Source organism: Echinops telfairi, unplaced genomic scaffold (genome assembly GCF_000313985.2).
Source record: "Echinops telfairi isolate 266 unplaced genomic scaffold, ASM31398v2 ScPeMD7_9;HRSCAF=40, whole genome shotgun sequence".
In the NCBI taxonomy this organism is placed as follows: Eukaryota; Metazoa; Chordata; class Mammalia; order Afrosoricida; family Tenrecidae; genus Echinops; species Echinops telfairi.
Genome location: NW_022103906.1, coordinates 98,931,884 through 98,956,400, shown reverse-complemented (window position 1 = coordinate 98,956,400; position 24,517 = coordinate 98,931,884). Strand labels below are relative to the sequence as shown.

Here is a 24,517-nt window from a genome sequence, read left to right as displayed (position 1 = left end):
AGGTTTTTATAGATTCTTCACGATGGGAGAACTCTAGGGTGGACAGGCAGGGCCACAAACGGGTGCCGAGTGCAGCTCTGCGTCTGGAGGTAGGGCAGCATATGAAACAGCAACAGTCTGCATTCATGAAACATCCATCACTGTTGCAAGAAACAGATAATAAAAACACCAAGTCTTTTCAGAGATAACCAAGTCCTGGGGGACGGGGTGGTAGTGAGCAAAGCACTGGGAATAACTGGGTGAGTATTGAACGCAGTGAGAAGTCAGAAGGCCTCTCTGACTGCAGGAGACAAGAAGCATCACAGCATCCCTGGGTTGGAGTGCTTGTGGCAGCAGGGAGGCTGGTGGTGGGGACGAGGAGAAACACCAGGGAGCCAGCAAGGCAACACAGGGGATGGTGTGGACCACCTGCATTAGTATGGAGATGATTTAGCTGTGTACACTCCTATTTTCTGAAGCCTCCATTCATTCAGTCCACTGTCCATGACAATTACAGACTACCATGCAGAGAAGCACGCCTGGGGACCGGCAGTCAGCATGCTTCTCTGAGGTGGGAGAGTCCCTTCCACCTCTACATAGGCAAGTCGTGTCCTTGGGAAACTAAAGTCTTGGTGGTCCACGCAATGCTCTCGTCTGTACTATGTATTCTTCGTATCTATTTCACGGATGCGGGCAGTTCTGTGCGTGCAGCAGTTTCAGAATGAAGTGGAATTGCTTTCACTTTTACTTTTAAAGAAGAGCCCACAAAACCAAGACCTCCGCAAGCACTATCCACAGTGCAGAATGAGTGCTGGGGCGTGCTGGCAGTCTGAGGAGGGAGGACATGCAGTCTTCTGAGCCGGCAGAACCCAAGCCATACAAAACTCTCCAACGAAGTTCATGAGAAACGAGCTACTCCACAAGTACACGCCTCAAATCAGGAGAACTATGTTCCTGGTTCCTCAATCTGCCAACAGAATGGCATTTACGTGCTCTCCCTGGTGGGGCGGGGCATCGAGCGCTGGGCTGCTCCCGTAAGGTCAGTAGTGAAAACCTAGCAGCCCCTCTGCAGCGAGGCCAGGCTGCTTGTTCTTGGAGAGCTAGTCTCAGGATCCCTAGAGCCATTCTGCTCTGTCCTATAGGGTGGCTATGCCTCGGATTCCACTCGGTGGCAGCGAGTCTGGGTATCACCAACACAGTGCATCTTAGCCGAGTCTCCACCATCATGCTATTGGTCTATACGTGGTAGCTGCTATTATTACTCCTCATTACCACCACCAACACATACAAGGATACCAGGGCTTCTCAGCAGTTCTCAACCTGGGGGTCACAAGCTCTTTGGGGGTCGAGCAACTGTTGTACAGGGGTCGCCCAATTCATAACAGTAGCAAAATGACAATGATGAAGTAGCAACAAAAATAATGTTATGTATGGTTTGGGGGTCGCCACCACATGAGGAGCTGTATGAAAGGGTCGCAGCATGAGGAAGGTTGAGAACTGCTGGCTCAGATGCCGTGGTTAGACATGAAGACAGTGCTATCTTCCTCTCTTCAAGGACCTCAGAGCCGGACATGAGCGGGAGAAGTCGAGCGGAGGGCCTCATGACTGCCATCGAGCACATTCCGACTCACAGCGACCCCGAGGAGCAGGGCAGCGCTCTGCCTCCCCACCCTGGGGGGGTGTCTAACGCTAAATCTTCATGGGCGTGGCCAGCCTCCTCTTTCTCCCAGCATGACCCACAGCGCTTGGTCTATGATGCTATCTATAGTCAAGGTCCCATGGGTGTCTTTGGTGCTAAGTGAAAAGATGGAGGTGTGGGTCATCCCTGAGACACCTCCTGAAAAACTGGCCCACTGGCAGCTCAATGCCACACAATCATATTCTGACACACATGAGATTCCCGAGTCAAAGGGGGCCTGATGGCCACTGGTGCCTCAGGAATCCCTGGGTAGCAGAGTTAAGCACTTGCCTCCTAATTGCAAAGCTGGCAGTTTGAGTCCACCAAGAGGGACTTTGTACTAAAGTCTGGCAAACGACTTCCGCAAAGTCACTACCACTGAACACCCCAACGACGGCAGTCCCACTGAGGACCGTTGGGCTCGCCAGGACCTGAAATCGACTTGGATCAGCCGTGAGATATACAACCCACTGTGCTGGGACGCCTTAGGGAAATGTACGCGCGGCGGCGGCTGGGTCAGTTTGGACTCATCATGAGCCCATGCAGCGGAGAAGGCACCGCTGTCCGTCTGTCCCTGCTCACAGCTGTTCTGTTTGTGCTTACAGTTGCAGTCACTGTCTCAATCTATCTCGTCGGGGACTTTCCTCTTTCGCGGACCTTTACTTTATTAAGCACGGTGTCCTTCACGGGATTGGTCTCTCCCCATCCTCGCTCTAAGCAGCATGCCGGCTATACTTCTTTCAAGCCAGACTAGTTTGTCCTGGTGGTCCCTGGCATGTTCAATTTTCTCTGCCAGCGCCGTCGTTCAAAGGCATCGGTGCTTCTCTGCGCCCCTTTACCTGCCGTCCGGCTTTCAGATGCACGTGAGGCCACTGCACAGACCGGGGCTCGGGTCAGGCGCACCGCACCCGAGCCTGCAGAGGGACATACACACTTGCCTCTCAACACAGAAGATGTCTTATGTGGCAGATTTGCCCAACGCTATGCATCATGTGATTTCCTGCCTGCAGCTTCTGTGAGCACTACGGCAGAAGGCTGTTCGTGTCTGCACATCACAGGCTGTTAATGGGCTTCCTCCAATCCTGAGGCTGCATTCTTCTTCAGAGTCTAGTTTCTCAGGAGGCTGCTCAGCATACAGGTTGAGTAGATACGGTGAGCAGATAGAACCCTGACACACATCTTTCCTGATTTTAAACCATGCAATATTCCCTTGTTCTGTTCATGTGACTGCTTCGTGTTCCACGTACAAGTTCCACACAAGCATAATGAAGTGTTCTGGATTCGCATTCTTCTCAAAAGTTCTCCATAGCTTGTTATGGTTCACACAGCCTAATGCCTTTTCACAGTCCATAAAACAGGAGCAGATGTCTAGAAACAAGTATGGCAGGACAGAGTCAAAGGCACGTACCTTACAGCTAAGTCCCTCTGAGACGGAGTCAGGTCTTCATCTTTTCGAAACATCCCTACGAAACAAAAAGAGGCGCTTTGAGGAAGAGGATTTCCCCACAGGAAGAGAATGGCATTTTCTCCTATTCACGCTTCCCTCGGCTGAAATTCAAGTTTTAATCTGAACTTGGGCACAATGGTCGTTCTTTTCCTTCGCATTTCAACACGAGCTCAGTCACGTGAGAGGCCCCTCAAGTGATCCAGCATGACTGGGTTTATATGCCAGATTCATACACTAGCCTTATATACCAGATTTATAGACAAGGCTTGTATATCATATTTATATACTACATTTATATATCAGATGTATACACTAGATTTATGTATCAGGTTTATATACCAGACACATATACTCGGTTTATATACACCAGGTTTATATATTAGGTTTATAGACCAGGTTTACTTATTAGCTTTATATGCCAGGTTTATATACCAGATTTATATACTAAGCTTATATAACAAGATTTACATACCAGATTTATACTAGGTTCATATACCAGATGTATATACTCAGTTTGTATACACCAGGTTTACATACTAAATTTGTATACCAGGTTTATTTTTTTGGATCATTTTATTGAGGGCTCTTACAATGCTTATTAAAATCCATACATCAGTTGCATCAGGGGTATTTTATATATGTTGCCATCATTTTTTTCTACAGTTACTTTCTCTTGGGCCCTTGCTATCAACTGTTTTCCCCCTTCTTTCCTCCCACCCTCGTGACCCCTTGATAGATTATAAATTATTACTTTCATATCTCACACCGACCACTGTCTCCCTTCCTGCATGGTTTCGGTTTTTCTTCCCCTTGGAGGGGCGTGTGTGGTTGTGTGTCAATCATTATGATGGGATCCCCCCCTTCTTCTGCCCCCTCCCCACCAATTCCTCGTCCTGGGTTCTGTGTGTTGTGAGCTCTTATCTCTTATCTACACCTGTGTACATGCTCTGGTTCTGTCCAAAGTGAGAGGCTTCACTGGGGTCATGGTGGTGGTGGGGGGTGGTGAGGAAGCCTCAAGGAACCATAGTAGTATTGTGTGTTTCATCAGTGCTATACTGCACCCTGGTTGACTCATCCCTTCCCTGTGACAGATGTTCCATGTCTACAGATGGGCTTTGGGTCTCTGCTCCAACACCTCCCATTCTCAACCATACAGTTTTGTAAAGGGTTTTCTGATGCCTGTTACCTGGTCCTGATGACATCTCATGATCGCATAGGCTGGTGTGCTTCTTAAATGTGGGCTTGTTTCTCTACTGGATGGCTGCTTGTTTAACTTCAAGCCTTTAAGATCCCAGACACTATATCTTTTAATAGCCAGGCACCATCTGCCTTCTTCACCACATTTGCTTATACACCCATTTTGTCTTCAGCGATTGTGCCAAGAGGGTGAACATCTCAGATTGCCAATTTGTTAGCACAACATGTTCTTGTATTGAGGGAAGGTATGCGCAGAGGCCTGAAGTCCGTCCACTACCTCAATTATATACCAGGTTTGTATACTAGTTCTATACACCAGCTGTATATACTAGTTTATATACACCAGATTTATAGACCGGGTTTATAGACCAGATCACATGTCCAGGAAGTGAAATCAATAGCACGCTTCCTCGCTAAAGAAAATCAGAAGTAACAGGCTGCGGAATGCCCCCAGACCACCCAGACCTGCCCTGTCAAGCCACGTCACATTCTGACTCAGCAACGCTACAGAGTAGAACTGCCAAGGTGGCTTTCTGGGGCCGCCGCCCTCCGCAGAGCGGTTTGTGACATCTTTCTCCAGCAGAGCAGCCGCTGGGTTCGAACCACAGCTCATCCCGCGCACTTAACCTTGGCACCAGGAGGGTCCCTCTGCCAGACGCTACCACTTCTGAAATGATAATTCGAATGACCAAACATCAGCAATATGAACTAGAACTCATGATGGAATAAGAATTCCCTTATTGATGTCACCACAATGAGTAAAAATTTGTGACTTTCGACTTACAGTATCCACATGCTTTAAAAATGCCCAAATAAGTTTAAAGACCAAAGGAGAACTGAGTTAATAAGCAAACACACTTTGGAGCTATTTGCAGTGAATAAAGTACTTATTTGTATCCCCCAAAGACCTACTACACTATTGGGAAAAACATTATATGTGGACAAAAGACCAGAAAAGATAAACTAGGAAAAAAATACAAGTAGCCAATTATGACAAAATATGTTTACTATTACTCATCATTAAGAACTATTTATTTAAAGAATGAGCTGCTATTTCATCCATTACAACTGGGCAAAAAGAATGTTAAAAGAACTCTTACTTGTATTGTATAACCTTAATGATGTGAAGCACACACCACTCATGTAACATGTATGCACACAAAAATGAGATGAAGACCATTACTGAGAACCCAGACTGCCCTGGGGACTTCTCTAGGCACTGTAATGGCACAGAAAAAACAAACACGCTCTCTCCTGACATTAAATTCTAGTAAAGAACCAATAAAAATAAACTACCAAGAGGGACTGATACAATTTCTTTGTGCACCAGGGTATCAAGAGGCTAAGAGAACAATGAAAAGTGCCGTTCCACACTGGGACAAGGAAGCGAATCTCCCCATTACACATACTGGCTGGGAATAAGAAAGGGGGTGCTTATCTACACACAGAACAAATAAGGCATGTGGAAACAAATACTTGTGCAGGTATTTTTTTCCTTTTACTTTTTATTGCTAATGTTCTAAGTCCAAGGACCACACTATTTATTTATTTACTTGTCTTTTTATTTCCTTTCTTTTTTTTATTGATCATTTTATTGGGGGCTCTTACAGGTTGTCTTAGTCTGGGTACTTTAGAGAAACAAATCCACAGAAACTCATGTATAAGAGAGAGTTTTATATAAAGGTTAAGTGTGCATCAAGAAAACATCCCAACCCAGTGCTGCCGAAGCCCACAAGTCCAACATTAACCCATATGTCCAACACCAATCCACAAAGTCCTCCTCCATCTCACAAAACACACACCATGATGCTGACTGGAGGAGGAAAGCTGAGTCAGTGAATGTGTAAGCATGTGAGCGCAGGCAGGGGTCTCCACACGGGTGCTCCAGCACCCAGGGCTGCACTGGGATAGGTCCATGCAGTTTCTCCTTGGGGATGTGTTGCAGGAAGTCAGCCTCACAAGCTGAAGCAGGGAACTGCTAAGGCAGCTGCACCCTGGTGCGACCATCACAAACCAGAAACCTGAGAACTAGAGGGGCGAGGCTCACAGAACCATTTATCTTTCTGCCCTTCAATTAACCCCACGTGTTTATCGGCCAGGCTGGCACAATAAACTAACTCACAGGTATTATAGTAATCCATAAGCCAATTGCCTCAGGTGAACTTGTGCAGATGCTGCATCATCATTTTCAAAACATTTTCCTTCATGTCAGCTCCTCTTAATTCCCTCCCTCCCCCACTCACCTGAACCCTCAATAAATTATTATTTTCATATCCTACACCGCCTGATGTATCCCTTCACCCACAGTTCTGCTATTAATCCCCCTTGTGGAGGGTAATACATCCATCATTGCTATCAGTTCCCCCTCCCCACCCTTCCCTTCCCATAACCTAATGGATTCATTATTCTCATTACTACTTCTAAGGGGTTTATCTATTCCATATGTCAAAAGCTCTTATCTGTATCAATGTACATACTCTGGTCTAACAGGATTTGTGAGGTTGAACTGGGGCCATGATGGGGGGTGGGGTAGAGGAGGAAGCATTAAAGAACTACACCATTGGTTCTCAACCTTCCTAACGCTGTGACCATTTCAGACAGTTCCTCATGTTGTGGTGAAACCTGCCATAGATTACTTTTGTTACTTCATAACTGTAATTTTGCTACTTTTATGAATTGGGCGACCGCTGTGAAAGAGTCGTTCGACCCCCAAAGGGGTCACGACACATTGAGAACCACAGGAATGTTGTATGTTTCATCGGTGCCATACTGCACCCTGGATGGGTCGTCCCTTCTGTGTTTCCCCTTCTGCACAGGTATTTTTAAAAGGAATTTGCATCCATTAAAATCCAGATCATAGAGTTGTTTGCTTAATCTTTTTTTTTTTGGTGTTAAACAATACGCACACTATAGCACGCACCAATGTGGTCAGTTCTAAATGTTTGATTCTGTCACTCTGATCACACTCTTCATTCGGCACACCCTGCTCTCCCCAGGTGGCCTCCCACACACACTTGGCGTCCCCCACGGTTCCTAGCAGAACGTTCAGCTTGTTGGCGATCTGACCAGCTCCAGGGACTCTCAAAATAAAGCTCAAGGAGACCATCTTGACCGGGTTAGACAAACTGCTGCTTTGTGTTACGAGGACTTCAGGGGGTATTTTTGGTTCAGAGTTTGATGATGACCTCAACTGGATTCGATGAGGATTTTACATTCTGTTCTGTGTCCCCCAGCCCCCCTTTTGGTCAGGATTATTCTGAGGAGTCTGCTTACAATGATCAGAAATGGTAGCCTGGCACTGTCCAGTTCGTCTGGCCTCAGAGCAGAGGAGGCAGTTTCTCGTGGAGACAGTGAGTCACACTTCCCTTCTCCCTTCCGTAACGTGGCTCTAGAAGGAGTGCTGGGGCCTCGTGCTGCAGGTGGGAACCAACAGACTCTGCACAGGAGAAGGATGAGATTTTCCTGCTCCTGTGAAGAGTTCCAGTCTCAGAAAGCCACAGGGGCAGTTCGACCCAGACGGTGTGCTGGAATCGCCTTCCCCGGCAGTGAGGTGGGTTTTATGGTTTTCCAAACTCTCCTTGCTCTGTTGCTCCAGGCAAGTAAGGACCGACTGCTCCACAGCAGAGCTGGCACGAGCCAGAACTGGACAACACCGATGTGTTCTTGCAGGTCTGCCAAGTGTTTCCACTCCCACCGGGGGCAGTCTTACCACTTTTCTGTCACTCCTTTAGTGGGCAATGTCAGTGGTCTTCCTTCTCTGGCAGGCTTCTGCCTTACACAGGCTCCGTTTTTTGCAGGTTTTTCTTACCTTCAGTGAACGGTCTTCCTCACACGTTTAAGACCCAGGCGTGCGATGAACTGGGAGGTAGCACAGAAGCACTATGAGGCCAATTCACTGGGCTGGCTGTCCCGTGGCACCATGACCCTAAGCCGCCAAGCCAAGGAGCCAATGTCAGGAGCTGTTTGGTTGGATAGATGCAGCCTCAGAGCTCAGATCACAACGTGTTTAGCATTGTGGAGAAGGAAATGGTTATTGATACATCCCTAGGGAGAAAGGGCTGGCCGTACAGACAGACATCATGGATACGGCATGACTCATGTAACACAGACATTAGTTATCTAAGACAAAAACCAGATCTGATAAGATATAGGAAATAGATCAAAAGATTAATAAAGAGAAGCCCAGGCTCCGAGGGGCTTAGGGTAGAGGCAGAGAGAATTCTCTGTTCTTCATCTGTACCTGGTTGTATGTTCCAGACTTCGCTCAATCAACACATGCCTGTGTTTAGTAATAAGAAGGAAACAGACATCTACAAGGAGGACTTGGGGTGCACAAAGGATAAAACATTGTCGGGAGTTAAGCCTAAAAGGCTAGTTGCTACGCCTGACAATTCTCCATCCCAGGCCTGACACTGTTGTCCCCGCGTTCCTAGAACAAGCAAACGCACGGACAGAGCCAGATTACCTTGGACAAGAAGCACCCATGTTCCCTTCTTTTTTTTTTTTTTTTATGCTGCCAGACCTCCAAGGAGGTTTATTTTATTGTATTTTTGTTTTGGGTCTTCCTACTGCTTTGTTTTTTGTTTTTGTTTTTTTTAACATTTTATTAGGGGCTCATACAACTGTTATCCCAATCCATACACACATCAATTGTGTAAAGCGCATTTGTACATTGTTTCTCAAAACATTTTCTCTCCATTTAAACCCCCGACATTAGGTCCTCATTTTTCCCCTCCCTCCCCGGTCCCCCCTCTCACATGAGCCCTTGATAGTTTATAAATGGGTATTTTGTCATATCTTGCCCTGTCCGACGTCTCCCTTCATCCACTTTTAACCCTCATCTTTCTTGATGTTTCTTCTTGCATCTTTACCAGGAAGGTGGCATTTTAATGGGCTCATGTATCCCCCACCCCCATGCCTGGCATCGTAAAACAAATTTTGTTGGCCAAGTCTGGGCGCCAGAAACTCAAAACAAGAATGGTTCTTTTCAGTTGAATGTTGCCACCAACTTTGTAATTGTGTTTGAAAGAGAATGAAGGCATTTACACTGGCCCAAAAAAACATACGGGTTAATAACCAAGGCATTTTTCTCAGCCCTCAGGCCAGTGGATTTGCTAACTCCGTGGTGTTGCAGAGAGTGCTACAGAGCTATGCTGAATGTCAGGCCCACTGCAGCCAGTTTAAGACCCCGCCCTCGGGGTCAGGAGTGAGCCTCTAGCGGGGCATTCAAGATGAACAGGAAGGAGTTCACTAGAAAGCACACACCCAAAGCCTCGTCTTTAAGGAACCTGCCTCACTAGTTACTAAGGCGCCCTGTGGAGTAGTGGTCACCCCACGGGGCTGCAATCCGCAAGATCCACAGTTAGAACCCACTAGCCCCCTCTCCGGAGGAAAGACAGTGAGTGCTGGAAACACAAAGGGGCAGCTGCACTACAAAGGCATCCACTCCACGGCAGTGGGTTTGTTTTGTTTGGGGTACGAGGTTACTGGGAGTCGTGGGTTATGCATTGAACTGCTAACCACAGGTCAGTGGTCTGAACCCACAAGCTGCTCTGTAGGACAAAGATGCGACAACCAGTTAAGGTAAACATGGAAAACGTCCCAGGAACCAGGCAGAAACGTTTACTCTGTTCTATACGGTTGCTGTGAGGTGGCGCCAATTCAGTGGCCACGGGTGCTTGGGACCATGTGCATGGAGCCCTGGTGGCACGGCGGGTTAGGCATTGGGAAATTAACCTTAAGGGCAGTGGTTCAAACCCATCAGTTGCTCTTTGGAAGAACGGCAAGGTTGTTTGTTCTCGTAAAGATTTATAGTTCGGAGACCCTATAAAGGGCTGCTAGGAGTTGAAACAGACTATAGAGAAAGTGGGCTTTTGTTTTGCCTTTTAACCCCCACCCCCACCCCCACCCCACTCCATGCAGACGCCTGAAAAGTCGGTGCCAGCAACCCTGAGCTACGTGCCTTCTCCAACACGTGGTCCAACACTCCATGAGTTTCCATTTCCTGAGGGTCCCCAGGGGGAGATGGAAGAAAACGGACAGTGGTTTACTCCCTCCTGGGGCGCAGTAGATGACACAGCGCCTCCAGGGCAGCAATCTCCAGCCACTATGGGAGTACGTCCGTAAGATCGAGCGAGACTCTATCGTTACAAGATACATAGTTAAAGGTGGCAAATGCACATCTATCCCCACCTTACAAAACAAAGGTTTGTTTTATACTAGCACATGAGCAAGAATATGTTAAAGAGCTTGACCAAGACCTAATCAGCGCGAGCGCCATCTACCTATAACTGCATCATAACAGAGAAGCAGCTGAGCCCGAGAAGCGAGGGGAACAAGCAACCCCAGGCTTCAGGCCATGATGGCACTTAGCCATCATCGAGTCCCCTGGCCCACGAAGACCCCATGCACACCAGGATCAGACTGCAGTGGGTCGCGGGCTGTCCTGATGAGGCTCTCTGAGTCTGAAGTCTGCTCAGCATCGTAGCAGCGCAAGTCTCCACTCGGGACAGGTGCTGGCTGGGCCGGAGCTACTGGGGCAGAAATCCTCTCTGGGTTTCCTACACGGAAGGAGACATCCCAGCCTCCTTGTTTACCACCTTTGAAATCCAGGTTCTCTTCATATTGCATTCGTTCACCTTTTTTTTTTTTTTTAGTGTGTGACACTCCTTTTTTAGCATAAGACTTGCAAAACGCAAGATTATATGGGACCCCTGTTCCTTTTCTCTGGGGTCATGGCTATTTGCCATCAGATGCTCCTTCATGCAGGAAGTCTTCTTTCACGTGGGTGACAAAGGGAGATATAAACACATATATGGGCACATGTAGCAGTACGGAGGCAAGTCTAAAGTATTGCTACAAAACAAAAGAAATCTTTATTGAACGGAACTCTTACCATGTGAAGCTGCTATTTCTCGACACAGTCCACCATCAAGGCCTATATATTTCGGTGGGTGTTTTTTCCATCTCTCTGACCCTTTCCCCAAGAATTCTGTACTCTTTGATCGATACCACATCAAACGGCATTTCTGGCATGTTAGAGGAACTTGAATTGTGTCCGTTCACACGCTTTTTGAGTTTACGGAACAAAAATAGGCCGAAAGATACAAGATTGGGCTTGATAATGAACAAGGTAAGTTTCCCCAACAAATTCTTGTAAGACAGCTCTTGATGTGAGGTGGTTATGCTGTCATGATGCTGGGGGGTGAGGTGGGGGATCCTTGGCACATTTCTAGGCCTTTTTCTCACTTGTCCAATTTCCAATTTTCCTAAAACTTCTCCCTAATATGTTCCCATGACCTCCCTGTGCCATTTGAGCAGCGCTAGCAAGAGTAACCGTTTGAAAGGTCAAGAAGCAGTGGCCACAACCTCATGAGCTGACCTCTGATTTGAATGGAACTGGCTCAGCACATTCTCTATGGAAGTCACTGTTTAAATTGGATTTTTTTAAGGCACCATAACAACACTAAGACAAGGGCATTACTACTAAGATACTAGCGAATTTGTGTGCAGTCATCTACTGATAACTGAGACCTGTTTAAACACGCGGTGTTTGGAATAAACCTACACATGAATGAACAAGGAGCCTACTAGCAGTACTTTCAGATCCACCCGCCTGTTGAAAATTAGGGTTGCAGAATGCTTAGGTGTGCACTGCTATCCAAAGGTTGGCAGTTCAAACCCAGCAGCTGTTCTGTGTGTGAAAGATGGGGCGGTTTGCACACCCTGTGGGGCACTTCTACTCTGCTCAACAGGGTCCTGATGAGTCAGAATCTACTCTACAGGAAGGGTCTGATTTTGGTTTTATGATTATATATCAATACAGAGCGCAATCTACCAGCAGTTCCTGGATTACAAACTCAGTATGGTTTCAGTGACTCAAAGTGTTTTAGTTAACTTTTCTATGCCTAGAAAACAGGTGCACTAGAACATCTTTTGCATAACAAGACACCAATCAGAATATCCATGATAACAATGCTTGATGCCCCTTGCCAAGCAAGGCCACTGAGTAAGTATGAATGAACTCTTTAACGTAACTGGCATTGTGGTGGCTGGTTCCTAACTGTGGGCTGTTTGTAACCAGGGACTACCTGTATGTACATTAACTTCTTAGGGTCCCCCCTCATATGGGCACTCACATCACAGTGGGACTCGTGCTTTTGCCATCTCTGTGTCCCACCCCTTCTCCTGAACTCCGACAGTCAATGACCCCCTGCCTGTCTTGTTCCACTCTCTCTCAGCCATACCATGGAAAATGGAATCTCATCATGATTTTGTTCTGCAAAGTGGAGCGCTCACTTAATTCATGGTCGCCCGGCACGGTATAAAGAATGCTGATTTTAAATCAAGCAATCTTGAATTTAATTCTGAAGTTTGAATCCACTATTTTCTGGCTGCTCAATCTTGAGCAGATGAGTTAACCTCACAGCGTCTCAGTGTCTGCATCTATAATACAGCAAGGATCCGAGCTCCTGGGGTTCTAATAAGGATTCGGTAGCCTCATTTGCATGGCCTGGTATTTGACATTCATAAATGTCAGTTACTATTAATAGTTAACAGTTCTATTACTAGTCACTATTGAATTCATCAACAAATGATTCTTATACATGTACTATGCCAGACTTCTAGGTTCACCTCTGAATGACACATTCTACTTTTATTTTATAATTAAGAATAATAAAAACAATTTTTTTAGTTGAAAAAAATTTCAATTGTTCAAGTAATAGTTCCTGTAGGGCACAATATAACGATAGCATCTCTAGTAAGTCATATTTATAAAATGTCAACTTCCTACAGACACAAAAGTAGGATAAGATCACTGAAAAAACCAGGAGGTTTTTAAAAACAAAAACCCACTCAGAGACAGCATTTTTTGGTGGGAACACAAGTCACTTGCTTTCTTGGTTCCATTAGTAAGGAACAGAAATGTAAAGCACTTAGTTGACGTTCGCGCTATGAACAGAAGGCTGCACTGTTTACACCTGAGACAAAGCCAAGCTCAGTTCAACCCTTCAGCTACTCAAAGGGGTCAGTGGGAATCTCAAGGAGAAACAAGACTTGCCGAAAGTTTGTCACAATGTGCAATCCTGGGAGGTTTCAGGGCCCAATTGTGTAACAATATGCTCTACTATCATAGAACGTCTAGAATACGACCAGAGGAGCCTGGGTGGCCAAATGAGCTGCTAATCGAAAGGTCGGTGGTTCAAAACAAACCCATGCAGATGTGCCACTGCAGAAAGGCCGGGTAGTTTGCCTCCCATCTGCCCCTGTCGGAATCAGGGGCAAGAAGACCTTATGGAGAAGCCCTGGTCTGTAGCCCACGAGGGCCAGCTTTTCAGCAGTCAACAGCAGCAACATAATATGAAGAAATCAACTAAATAACAACAAATTGGGGAAAACGGATGCAAATGTAGCAAAAACTTTCTATCTGCTTCCTGAAATGCTTATGGATAAAGAGATATGGTGTCATATTGCTATGGGGGAACAACACTGGAGACACAGGGGGGGAATTGTGCCCAATCTGACCCCATCACGCTGGGGCAAAGCACTAAGGGTGTGCAACAGAGCAGCAAGGGGAGCAAAGGGATGAAAATAGACTTTGGATACAGAGTGTGGCACCCCATCAGACTCGACTGGAAACCACTTGTAAGGCCAAAAAACAGACCCTGAACTATTTATAGGCTTTTCCATTTTTTTCAGTGGCTTTCTTTTTGTTGTTGTTATTTTTTTTGGGGGGGTGTAGTTGTTATTATTTGGTTGGTTTTGACTTCCTTTGTTGTTGTTTGGCTTTGCCTGGTTTTTGCGCTTATTAATGTCTCTGCATGTCTATCTAGATAAGATAGGCAGGATAAACAATTCAGAGACCAAAAGAACGGGACCTATGGTTCCAGGGGGATACGGAGAAGGGGAGGTGGGAGAAAGGAAGTGGAGGGGGGCGACCAATGAAGAGAAGAGTGCAGGATGCCTAGTGGGTCTTAATGGGCACTGTAGCAGTGAGGAATTACTAAACCCGAAAGAAGGCCACACGTGATGGTGGGACAAGAAGAAAGTAAAAGGAAATAGAAGAAAAGAACCAGGAAGCAAAGGACATTTATAGAGGTCTAAATACAGGCATGCACATATGTAAATATATTTACATATAACGAGGGCAAGAGATCTATGTACTTATATATATGTTAAGAATTAAAGTTGCAGATGTACATTGGGTCTCAACTCAAGTACTCCCTTAACACAAGAACACTTTGTTCTAATAATCCGGCATTCTATGATGTTCACCTTCCCGACATGATCACTGAAGACAAAATGAGTACATAAGCAAATGTGGTGAAGAAAGCTGATGGTGCCCAACTATCAAAAGATACAGTGCCTGGGGTCTTAAAGGCTTGAAGATAAACAAGCGGCCATCTAGCTAAGAAGCAACAAAACCCAAATGGAAGAAGCACACCAGCCTGTGTGATCATGGGGTGTCGATGGGATCAGGTATCAGGCATCAAATACCATAACAAAATCATACCAATGTGAATTGGGGAGGCGGGGTGGGCATGTGGAGTGGAGACCCAAAGCCCATCTGTAGGCAACTGGACATCCCCTCACAGAAAGGTCACAAGGAGATGAGCCAGTTAGGGTGCAGTACAGCACTGAAGAAACACACAACTTTCCTCTAACACATGGAATCCAGGACAGATAGACCCCTCGGGGCCAACAATGAGTAGAGATACCAGGAGGATTAGGGGAGGGTGGGAGGAGAAAGGGGGAATCTATCACAAGCATCAATCTAGAACCCCCTCCCAGGGGAATGAACAACAGAAAAATAGGTAAGGTGCAACAGAGGACTTTGTAAGATATGAAAATAATCTATAACTTATCAAGGGTTCATGAGGGAGGATGGGGGAGGGAGGGGAATGAAATGGGGAGCTGATATCAGGGGCTCAAGTGGGAAGGGAATGCTTTGAAAATGATGATGGCAGCATATGTGCAAATGTGCTTGACACACTGGATGTGTGGCTTGTGATAAGAGATGTAAGAGCCCCCAATAAAAGTATATAAAAAGAAGAAGAAGCAGGAATGATCAGAGTATGTAGGGTATAAATGAAAAAAATGATGGATTACAAGTTAAAATTTCAAACTGTATTAACTTTTAAGTTAATTAAAAAACAAGAGTAACTAGTAATTATAACCATGTACTGTTCTCCTATCAAAGATTTTCAATAAATGTAATATTAAGTAATTATGAGAGAAGCCATGTAGGGAAACCATAACCAGTTCAATTTTCCTGAAATGCTTTGAACATGTTCAAGATCCCGTGTGTGTGGGGGGGGATTCAAACTTTTAAACTAATAAATTTCACTTCTGTAAGCTTATCCTGAGAAAATGATAAGGATGACAGAGATTTCACTCTAGCGTCCTATAATAGAAACAAGTTCAAAACAAACGCCGACACCCAACGAGAGGAGAGTGATGAAATGATATTAAAAATCCCCAAATAACCTAAAACCTCTGTCAGTGAGTCCATTCTGCATCATGTCATAGCACCTCTAGACAGCAGTCAGCATTTACACGGAGACTTCAAAAAGTTTGTGGGGAAAAAACGTAATTAAAGGATAATGGGTTTTAATCACGAAGGTGGTTTTCCCAGGGCGAGGCTTATCCATTGCACTCCGGAAGTGCTGACCCCTGCAATTTCCCCAAATGTGGGAAACTTGACTGCGTAATTTGGGTAGTGGGTGACTCCATTCGCGCTCTCCCCTGTTTAAAAAAAGGATAATGGGTGTTTTTACAAAGAGGGCGCTGACGGCAAGGAAGGAAGTTCTGCCCCTTTCAAAGCTGAAGCCAAAGTCAAAGCGAAGGTATGAAAGGCCAAGAAGACCAAGATGAAAAGATCCACAAGTCCCTCACCTTCCAGCGGCAGCCCGAAATTCCTTGGGAGAGTGCCCGGGAGAAACACGGGTGACCGCTACGCAATTATCACGCTGCCCTGGCCACGGAGTCGGGCATGAAGCAGATAGAAGCTGACAGCACACCTGTGGGCACCACGGACGTCAAGGCCCACGAGCACCTGATCAAATGGGCTGTGAAGCAGCTCTCCGACCCTGACGTGCCTGGCACGGTTGGTGCCTCATCGGACCCTCTAAATTGAAGCCAGATTGCGATGGTGCTTTCCTGCACACTTCCTGAAGCCTCCTCCTATTGAACTACCAGTACCGTCCTACGTGTGTTAGCAGTACCGATCCGTGTAACTTACAGCCTAACTCCAGGAGTCACGACTGTGGGGAACTGAGTCCCAGCTCTACATTTGAGGACTGTGTGACTTGGAGCCAATGTTTACCACACTGTGCTCCAGTTTCCTCATCTGAAAAGTGGGCTCACAATGAGGACGTCAATTACAGTGATAATGGTGAGGAGCAGCCGTTAGTGGGGTTACTGTGAAAAGCAAGAGTCAGGAAAAGATTTACACGCAGAAAACGCAGACGGGCTGCCATCCGGCCGAAACCTCCAGCTGCTCCTTGGGAGACAGACGGGGCCTTCTAGTCACATAGCAGCTACATTCTGGGAATCCCTGCTGGCACAGTGGGCAGAGTACTGGTGTGCTTCTTCCATGTGGGCTTTGTTGCTTCTGAGCTTGATGGCCGCTTGATTACCTTCAAGCCTTTAAGACCCCAGACGCTATACTTTTTGATAGCCGGGCACCATCAGCTTTCTTCACCACATTTGCTTATGTACCCATTTGTCTTCAGTGATCATATCATGGAGGTGAGCACACAATGATATGAGTTTTTGTTCTTTGACGCCAGATAACTGATCCCTTCAGCACCTCGTGATCACACAGGCTGATGTGTTCTTCCATGTGGGCTTTGTTGCTTTTGAGCTAGATGGCTGCTTGTTTACCTTCAAGCTTTTAAGACCCCAGACGCTATATCTTTTGATAGCCGGGCACGTGGTGATGATTGTACAACTCTTCTTGAGATGAATGAGCGACTGAATTGTATGAGATGTGGATAATGTGCCAATAAAACGGTTTACACATTGTTTTTGATGGTACAGTAGAACTTTCATTTTTAAACCATTAGGAAAGTACTTCCTGTTATGAAATGAAATGTGTTTGGTTTTGAAAACACAAAGCCAAGAAAAGAAAATAATGCAATGTTATCTGTAATCCCATCATCTAAATATAGCAACTGTTAACATCTTGTGAAATGCAACAATTAATAGCTTAAAAAAGTACTAATCTGGCCTTTTGGTGCATTAATAACAGGATGTGAGGCAGTAACAAATGCCAAGGTATAAGGATGATGACGATTAAAGTTATGTTCCAACTTGGCTAAGCACTGATTCTCCATGGTCTGGAAATTATATAATGAAAAGGTTTTAAAAATAGTTTTATTGGAATAGATGTCCCATATCATACAGTTTTCCAGTCATATCACAAAGATATGTTCAATCACCTCCATAATCAACTTCAGAACATTTTCTTCCCCTGCTCGGTTAGCTCCCATCGTCCCCTGCCATGTCCCTGGGGAATTTATTAAGCCATTAATCTACTATCCTGGATTTCATATGCAGAAAATCAGATAAAACACAATCATACAAAACCAAACAAACAAAATCAATAACAATGACTGGACAAAACATAGAAAAGCCTCAAGGAGAAAATAAAAACTGAAACAACTTTAAAAAGAACCAAAAGAGAGATCAAATGATAGGGTAATAATTCATTTTTACCCAATGACACCTGCCGTAAATGACTCTCTCTAAAAGCAAAGTTATCCACATCCTGACTTTGGTCAGAGGGGATTCACTGCAAACTTAACCCATGTGGACCCTGAAAAGGAGTTTTAGACACGCACTGCCACAAAGTCAATGCTGACGTGTAGCGACACCACTACCCCACCCCACCCCCACCTGTCCTTGGCCCCATGTGTTTCCGAGGCTCTGTTTATGGGAGTAGAAAGCCATCTTTCTCCCAAGGAGCTGCTGTTGGTTTTGAACTGCCAACCCTGTGTAGTCCCTAGACCACCAGGGCTCCCCACAGCCTTCTACAAACCAGGTGTTCACAATTTAAGCTCTGCTACTATTCCCGTCCCGTCTTCAGATTTGGGTTTTATTATTTACACACCTTGGATCACACAGGCTGTTGTGCTCCTTCCACACGGACTTAGTTTGACTTCTATAATGATGAAATTTGGCAATTGTGTAATAATACAGGCATCTACTATTTTCCGCAGAACTTCCTGGTCTTGGAACCTCCCCAGGATAATGAGTGAGGAGTCGGTCTATTTATAGATGCACAAGAGCACTGAGCTACAGAGGATCTTTGAAATAACGGGGCTAGAACTTCTTACTCCTAAGAATTGTAGCTCTTACAAAAGAGATCTTTCAAGGCCTTTCACATTTCCATGAAAAGTCATCCTCATTCTTTAAACTATGGACAAGCATGCGAAGATCATGTGGTTAGCCTACCCGCTGCTGCTGTGTGCTGCAGAGTGGATTCTGACTCATACCGACCTGACAGGGCAGAGCAGGCCTGCCTCATCGGGCGGCTCCCCAGGCTGGCATCTCAGTGGGAGGAACCCTGGAGGGGCAGGGCTTACCATCGGTGTCATCAGGGCTTCTAGACATTCTTTCAAAATGTACGCAACAAAACAATTTTCCTGTTTGTTTCACTTTAAAAATGTCCTGTATCCCAACTACTCCTACTTCAGAGAATGTTGTTGGTGCACTAGGTTATGAGTGGGGCCAGGAAACAAACCACCAGCTTCTCCATGGGGAACAGCAGGCCTTTCTACCCCTAAGAGTTGCGATCTTGGAAGCTCACAGAGGCAGCTCTACCCTGCCCCACACGGTCACTGTGAGTCAGAACTGACTCTCTCGGCAGGGAGTTTTTTCAATTCAACACAAACAAGGCTCTCACTATTCCCTTCCGAGGGGACCAGATTGCCATCAATAAGATCAATATATGGAATAAATAAAAGCAGTATGTACAAATTTATTTTAAATTTACTCTAGTTCTATTACATTTTAATTTATTTTAAATTTAACTTTAAATCTATACCTTCTTATAAAGTTACCAAGGGGAAACAAGGGTGTGATAAAACACATGCTTTTGAAATTTGATGTTAGGATAATGACACCTTAAAAGCTTCTAAAAATCACCGTCAACAAGTCAACCAAGTGTTAGGGACCCTGGAGACCGAGTCGAGCTGCTCCCTTGGTTTCTCAGACTCTGATCTTTACAAGAACAGACAGCCTCGTCTTTCCCCACTGGGACTTCAGTGTTCATTCCTTCCTTGCAGGGCAAAGACAGGGCTTTCTACTCTTGTCAAGTCACAGTCTTGGGAACCCCCGGGGCAGCTCTGCCCTGTCCTGTGGGCCACTGGGTCTCAGCACTGACCGGAGGGCAGTGAGAACGGCTTTGCTTTTTGGTCAGATACATAGTATCGAATGGTTGCAAACTTTCATTCCCGAAGCAAAATTTACTTTACAGTTATAAAATACTCTTAGACTGAGAAGGCTGTTGCTCTTGGTTGTTACCAGCGGACTCTGACTCACGGAAGTTCCCTGGGTGCGGGGCTGAAGTGGTGCACCGTGGCACTGTGGGAGCTGATCGCAACACCCGCTGTCTCAGGCACCATTGGCTGGGTTTGAACTGCCAACCTTTTGGCTAGTGCATATCTTAAGCTAATGCATGGATGACATCAGACAGGTTAAAAAAAATGGGCATAATAGACCAGGGATACAAACAGCCTTGCTATCATGCAGAATGCGTGGGAAAGTGGATGATTACAAATGTAGTTAAATTTTAACACCTTATCATTTGATATCCCTTTTGATCCATTTGAAATTTGTTCTACTTTTTAATATTTTCTGCTTTCTTTTCAATTGAAGTTTTTTATCTGTTTTACTTTGTTGTTGCTGTTTTAATGTTTTTCTGTATATGAGACCCAAGACAGGTAAAAGTACAGACAGTAACTGGATTAATGATTCCTGGCGGTATGGCAGGGGAGGTTGTGGGGAAATGGAAAGATAATAACGGTGAGTATAAGAATAAAGCAAATGTTCTAAAACTGACTGTATCGTTGCTTGTGTATAACACTTCTTGATGTGAATGAACGACTGGAATTGTATGATATGTGAACCATATGCCAATCAAACTGTTAAAAACAAACAAAAAATTGGCACAGTGTATACAGCGTACGACATTATTTTAACTCTGCATTTCTAGTTTGCTTTTAAGTTTAATGATATCATTTAAAAACTACTCCTGTGTTTCATAGGAGCTGCAAGAGTCCCCAGAGTATATTTTGACAATCAGACTGAAGGGGCGGACAGAAGAACGCTAGCTGACCCATCTGTGGTCTGGTTCTTCTTCAGAGAGTCAACAAGGGGCAGCAATGTCCCGATGCCTTTATTCAATGAGGGTCACCCTGTGAAGGCACTGCCCCTCCACCCGGCTTCCATCAGGGCACCCACTTCTTTCCATCTCTCTAGCCCTTCCCTGGAGAATTCTGCCATCTCCAGTGCTTTAAGCCTTCTCCAAAATCACACATATGGCCTCCCCAAAGGTGTCCTTTTTCAATGTTCGATGAGCTAAGAAGAGCTTGGAGATCGGGGCTGTAGGGTGGATGGGGTGAGGTCTCTCCATGTGATTCTCCCAGGGAAGCTCCTGCTCCCCTCCAAGAATGAGCACGTGCACTGTAATGATGGAAAGAAATTCCTCTGCACAATGTCCCGGCCTTTTCCTCAGCGTCTCTTGGGAGAAAAAGGAGGGTTTCTGTTCCCCTGGAGTTCGATCGAGTCTAGACAACTGCACCAGCAGTCCTGCCCTGCCCTACAGGGGCCGCTCTGAGTCAGCATTGACCCGATGACAGTGAGTTTTATTTTTTCTCATCAATGCGGCTTTCAGTTTTTTTGTGACTTCTTCCTAGTGAGCCTCCACGACTGCCCTGTGCCTGTCCTTCAAGAAAATCTATCAAGACGACCCTTTTAGAACCCCAAAAGCTGTCATCGTAGCCGTGAGCTCCCTGCCTTGAACTTAAGGATCCCGGCGGATCCCAGCCAACGCTACTGTTTTCATTGGACTTTTTCCCTCCAGGCACCCAAGAAAACTCACTGCCACCGATGCTGACTCAAATTCGGTCCTACAGAACACGGTAGAACGGTCCCTGGGGTTCCGGGCTGTGACTCTGCAGGAGTAGAAAGCCCCGTCTTTCTCCCTTTGCAAGGGCTGGTGGTTTCAAACTGCTGACTCTGTGGTTAGCAGCCCAATCTGTAAACACTACACCAGCAGAAATCCTCTGAGAAAACTGAGATAGATCACTGAGAGGACTTGTCTGCAGCCGTCCACTGACTGCAGAGAAACGTTTAAACAACTTTGGTTGGAATACACCTGTGTTATAGATGAACTGGAACCCTAGAATCAATACTATTTGACTTGCCTTTGTACATGCTAATAAAAATAATGTCCTATTCTTCAGGGCTAAAATTTTACCTAATCTACTACAATCTTTAGGAGGGGAGTATTGCTTTTAATAGCTTTTAATTAATTATGATTCAATTTACACAGAGGCACTGCTAAAATTCAGGAATATTTCTTGCATCATTAAGGGGCTGTGTTTGATGAGGGCCATCAGTACGTGAAAATGTCTTTGCGCCACTGTGTCTGATTGAATTTCAGTCCTTGAACACGCACAAGAGCAAGCTTAGCCGCAACCTAAGAAAGTGGCATTTAGGGTTCACTATGTGCAGGGCATAGAATATCTCATTTGGTCTTGGCAGCTGCTGACAACGCTAAGGAAGCAAGAGGCCTCACCTCAGAAAACAAAGGGAGCTTTCCCAAACCCACCTTACTCACTCTCTTAGCACGACAGTGTCAAGGACAGGTACCGTGTGATGGAGAGAAACCTGAGCACACACATTATTCAATGACAACCGTCTCGCCTTTGAAGCTCCTTCTGATTTTTAACGCAGTCTAACAAAGCTATAGTGCATCTAAGAAATCTATCTGAAGGCCTTCCAACAGAAGCTCTTTAAAAGCTGATACCCTAATTACAGCTGAATCCCAGGACTGAAGATAAGTGATGCTATTCTACCACTGCAGGTAGCTTGAGAAGACACGAATCATACCAATGTGGTCTCTAGTTAGACTGAGGCCACCAGGTACTTATCTTCCAAGACAGTGGTTTGTTGAATTCACTGCTGAGCAGAAACATGATGTTTGGTCCCACAGACTAGTTTATTTGTGAAGACAATCACAAAAATTTTTCTGTGAGTTAAAATTTTAACTTTCTAAATTAAATTTAAATCAAATTAAAGTTTAGTTTTAAATTAAACTTTTAAAATTAAATTTAAGTTAAGTTAAAATTTAGATTAAAATAACCTGTTCTAAATCACTATTTAATACTTTTATCTCAAAGTTGTAAACTTAACTCCATCATAAACAATTTTTAAGAATGAAACAACTTCTAAGGCTCCAAATTGACATCTTATATTTGAAAACATGCAGGCTTAGTATGAGCTAATTATCACCAGCATTATTTACAGTATTTGACATTCTTTACATATTTTCCCATCTCATCATTTACATTACACTGTGCATAGGAGTCTTTTAAAAATTATTAATCATTTTATTGGGGGGCTCTTACACATCTTTTAATAATCCATCATTCAATTGTATTATGCACACTTGTGCATACATTGCCATCAACATTTCCAAAACCATTTCTTTCTACTTGAACCCTCAATATCAGCTCCTCTTTTTTCCCCTCCCTTTCCTCACCCCACCCTCGTGAATCCTTGATCAATTATATATTAGTATTGTTGTTCCCTGTTTTACACTGTCCATTGTCTCCCTTCACCCACAGCTCTGTTATTCATCCCTCAGGGTGGGGTGGGGTGGGGTGGGGTGGGGTATATCCAACCTTGTGATGGGTTCCCACTTTCTCCCCCTTCTTCCCCCTACCATTGTGATATCACTACTTCCTGATTTTATCTGTCCTGAATTCCATGTGTCGAGAGCTCTAATGTGTACAATGTTGTGTACTCCAGTCTAGCCAGATTTGTAAGGTAGAACTGGGGGGGAAGAAGCCTTCAGGAAGTAGAGGAATGATGTTTGCTTTGTTGGTGCTATACTGCACCCTGTTTTAATCGTCCTTTCCTTGTAACCCTTCTGTGGGGGGATGTCCAATTGTCTACAGATGGGCTTTGGGTCTCACTCCTACCCTCATCTTTCACATCGATATAATTGTTTTATGGGCTATTTTGATAACTGATACTTAAAACCCGTCAACACCTCATGATCACACAGGTTGGTGTGCTCCTTCCATGTGGGCTTATTTGCTTCCCTGCTGGATGGCTGCTTGCTTAACTTCAAGCCTATAAGGCCCCAGGCCTATAAGCCAGGCACCATCCATTCTCTTCACCACATTTGCTTATGCACCCATTTTGTCTTCAGTGATTGGGTCGGGAAGGTGAGTATCAGAGTGCCAGGTTATCAGAACAAAACGTTCTTGTGTTGAGGGAGGTCTTGAGTGGAGGCTCAAAGTCTGTCTGCTACCGTAACAGTTAACATGTAAGTATATGTACACTGGCGTCTATCCCTTTCATTATGAACTAATATATTTACATATATACATGCCTACAGCTATACCTCTATAAATAGCTTTTGCCTCCTACTTCTTTCCTCTATTTCCGTTCACCTTCCTCCTGTCCCACTATCATGCTCACCCTCCATTAGGCTTTCAGTAATTCCTCAAGGATACATTGCACCTGATCAAACCCCACCAACCATTATACCCCCTCCTCGCCATCAATTTTAGCTTTCTTGTTGCTCCCTTATCCCTGAGTTTGTTGGCTCCCAGCTCCCCCTCCATGTCGACTTCTCTCCCATGTCCCACCGGGACCATTGTTTTCTCCTCGGGATTATTTGTCCTGCCTATCTTACATAGACAGATATAAGGCAAAAGAAAAAAACAAAATAAAATAAAACCAATAGATAGCTCCACGTCTGTCTGCTGACCCCTAAGAGTGTTTTCCAATTGTGCCGATGAGGTGTCAGGACCTGTCCCCCACCGAGTCAGAGTCTCTGTTCAGGACTCCTCGGGGACTTGGTCACTTTGCTCCCCTTGCTGCCCTGATGCACTCCCTTCGCGGTTCATCCCGCTGTGCCTGCGGGCACACAGGGCACACTTTCCGCAGTGTCTCCAGAGCTGTCCCCAGTAGCG

General features: G+C 45.2%; 1 protein-coding gene and 1 non-coding gene across 3 annotated transcripts in view; one reads left to right on the top strand and one right to left on the bottom strand.

Annotated features, from left to right (window-relative positions):
- The window catches only part of MBOAT2 (membrane bound O-acyltransferase domain containing 2), a 147,074-nt gene that overhangs the window by 28,426 nt on the left and 94,131 nt on the right, over window positions 1–24,517 (bottom strand). For both annotated transcript variants that reach the window (XM_004696015.2, XM_045286896.1), the window contains one exon: window positions 3,066–3,120. In XM_004696015.2, coding sequence (XP_004696072.2) covers window positions 3,066–3,120 — 55 coding nt within the window. The remainder of the gene's footprint in view (window positions 1–3,065; window positions 3,121–24,517) is intronic.
- On the top strand, window positions 15,891–16,049 carry LOC115868419. Its single transcript, XR_004045587.1, has one exon. It is a non-coding gene; the product is annotated as a U1 spliceosomal RNA (small nuclear RNA).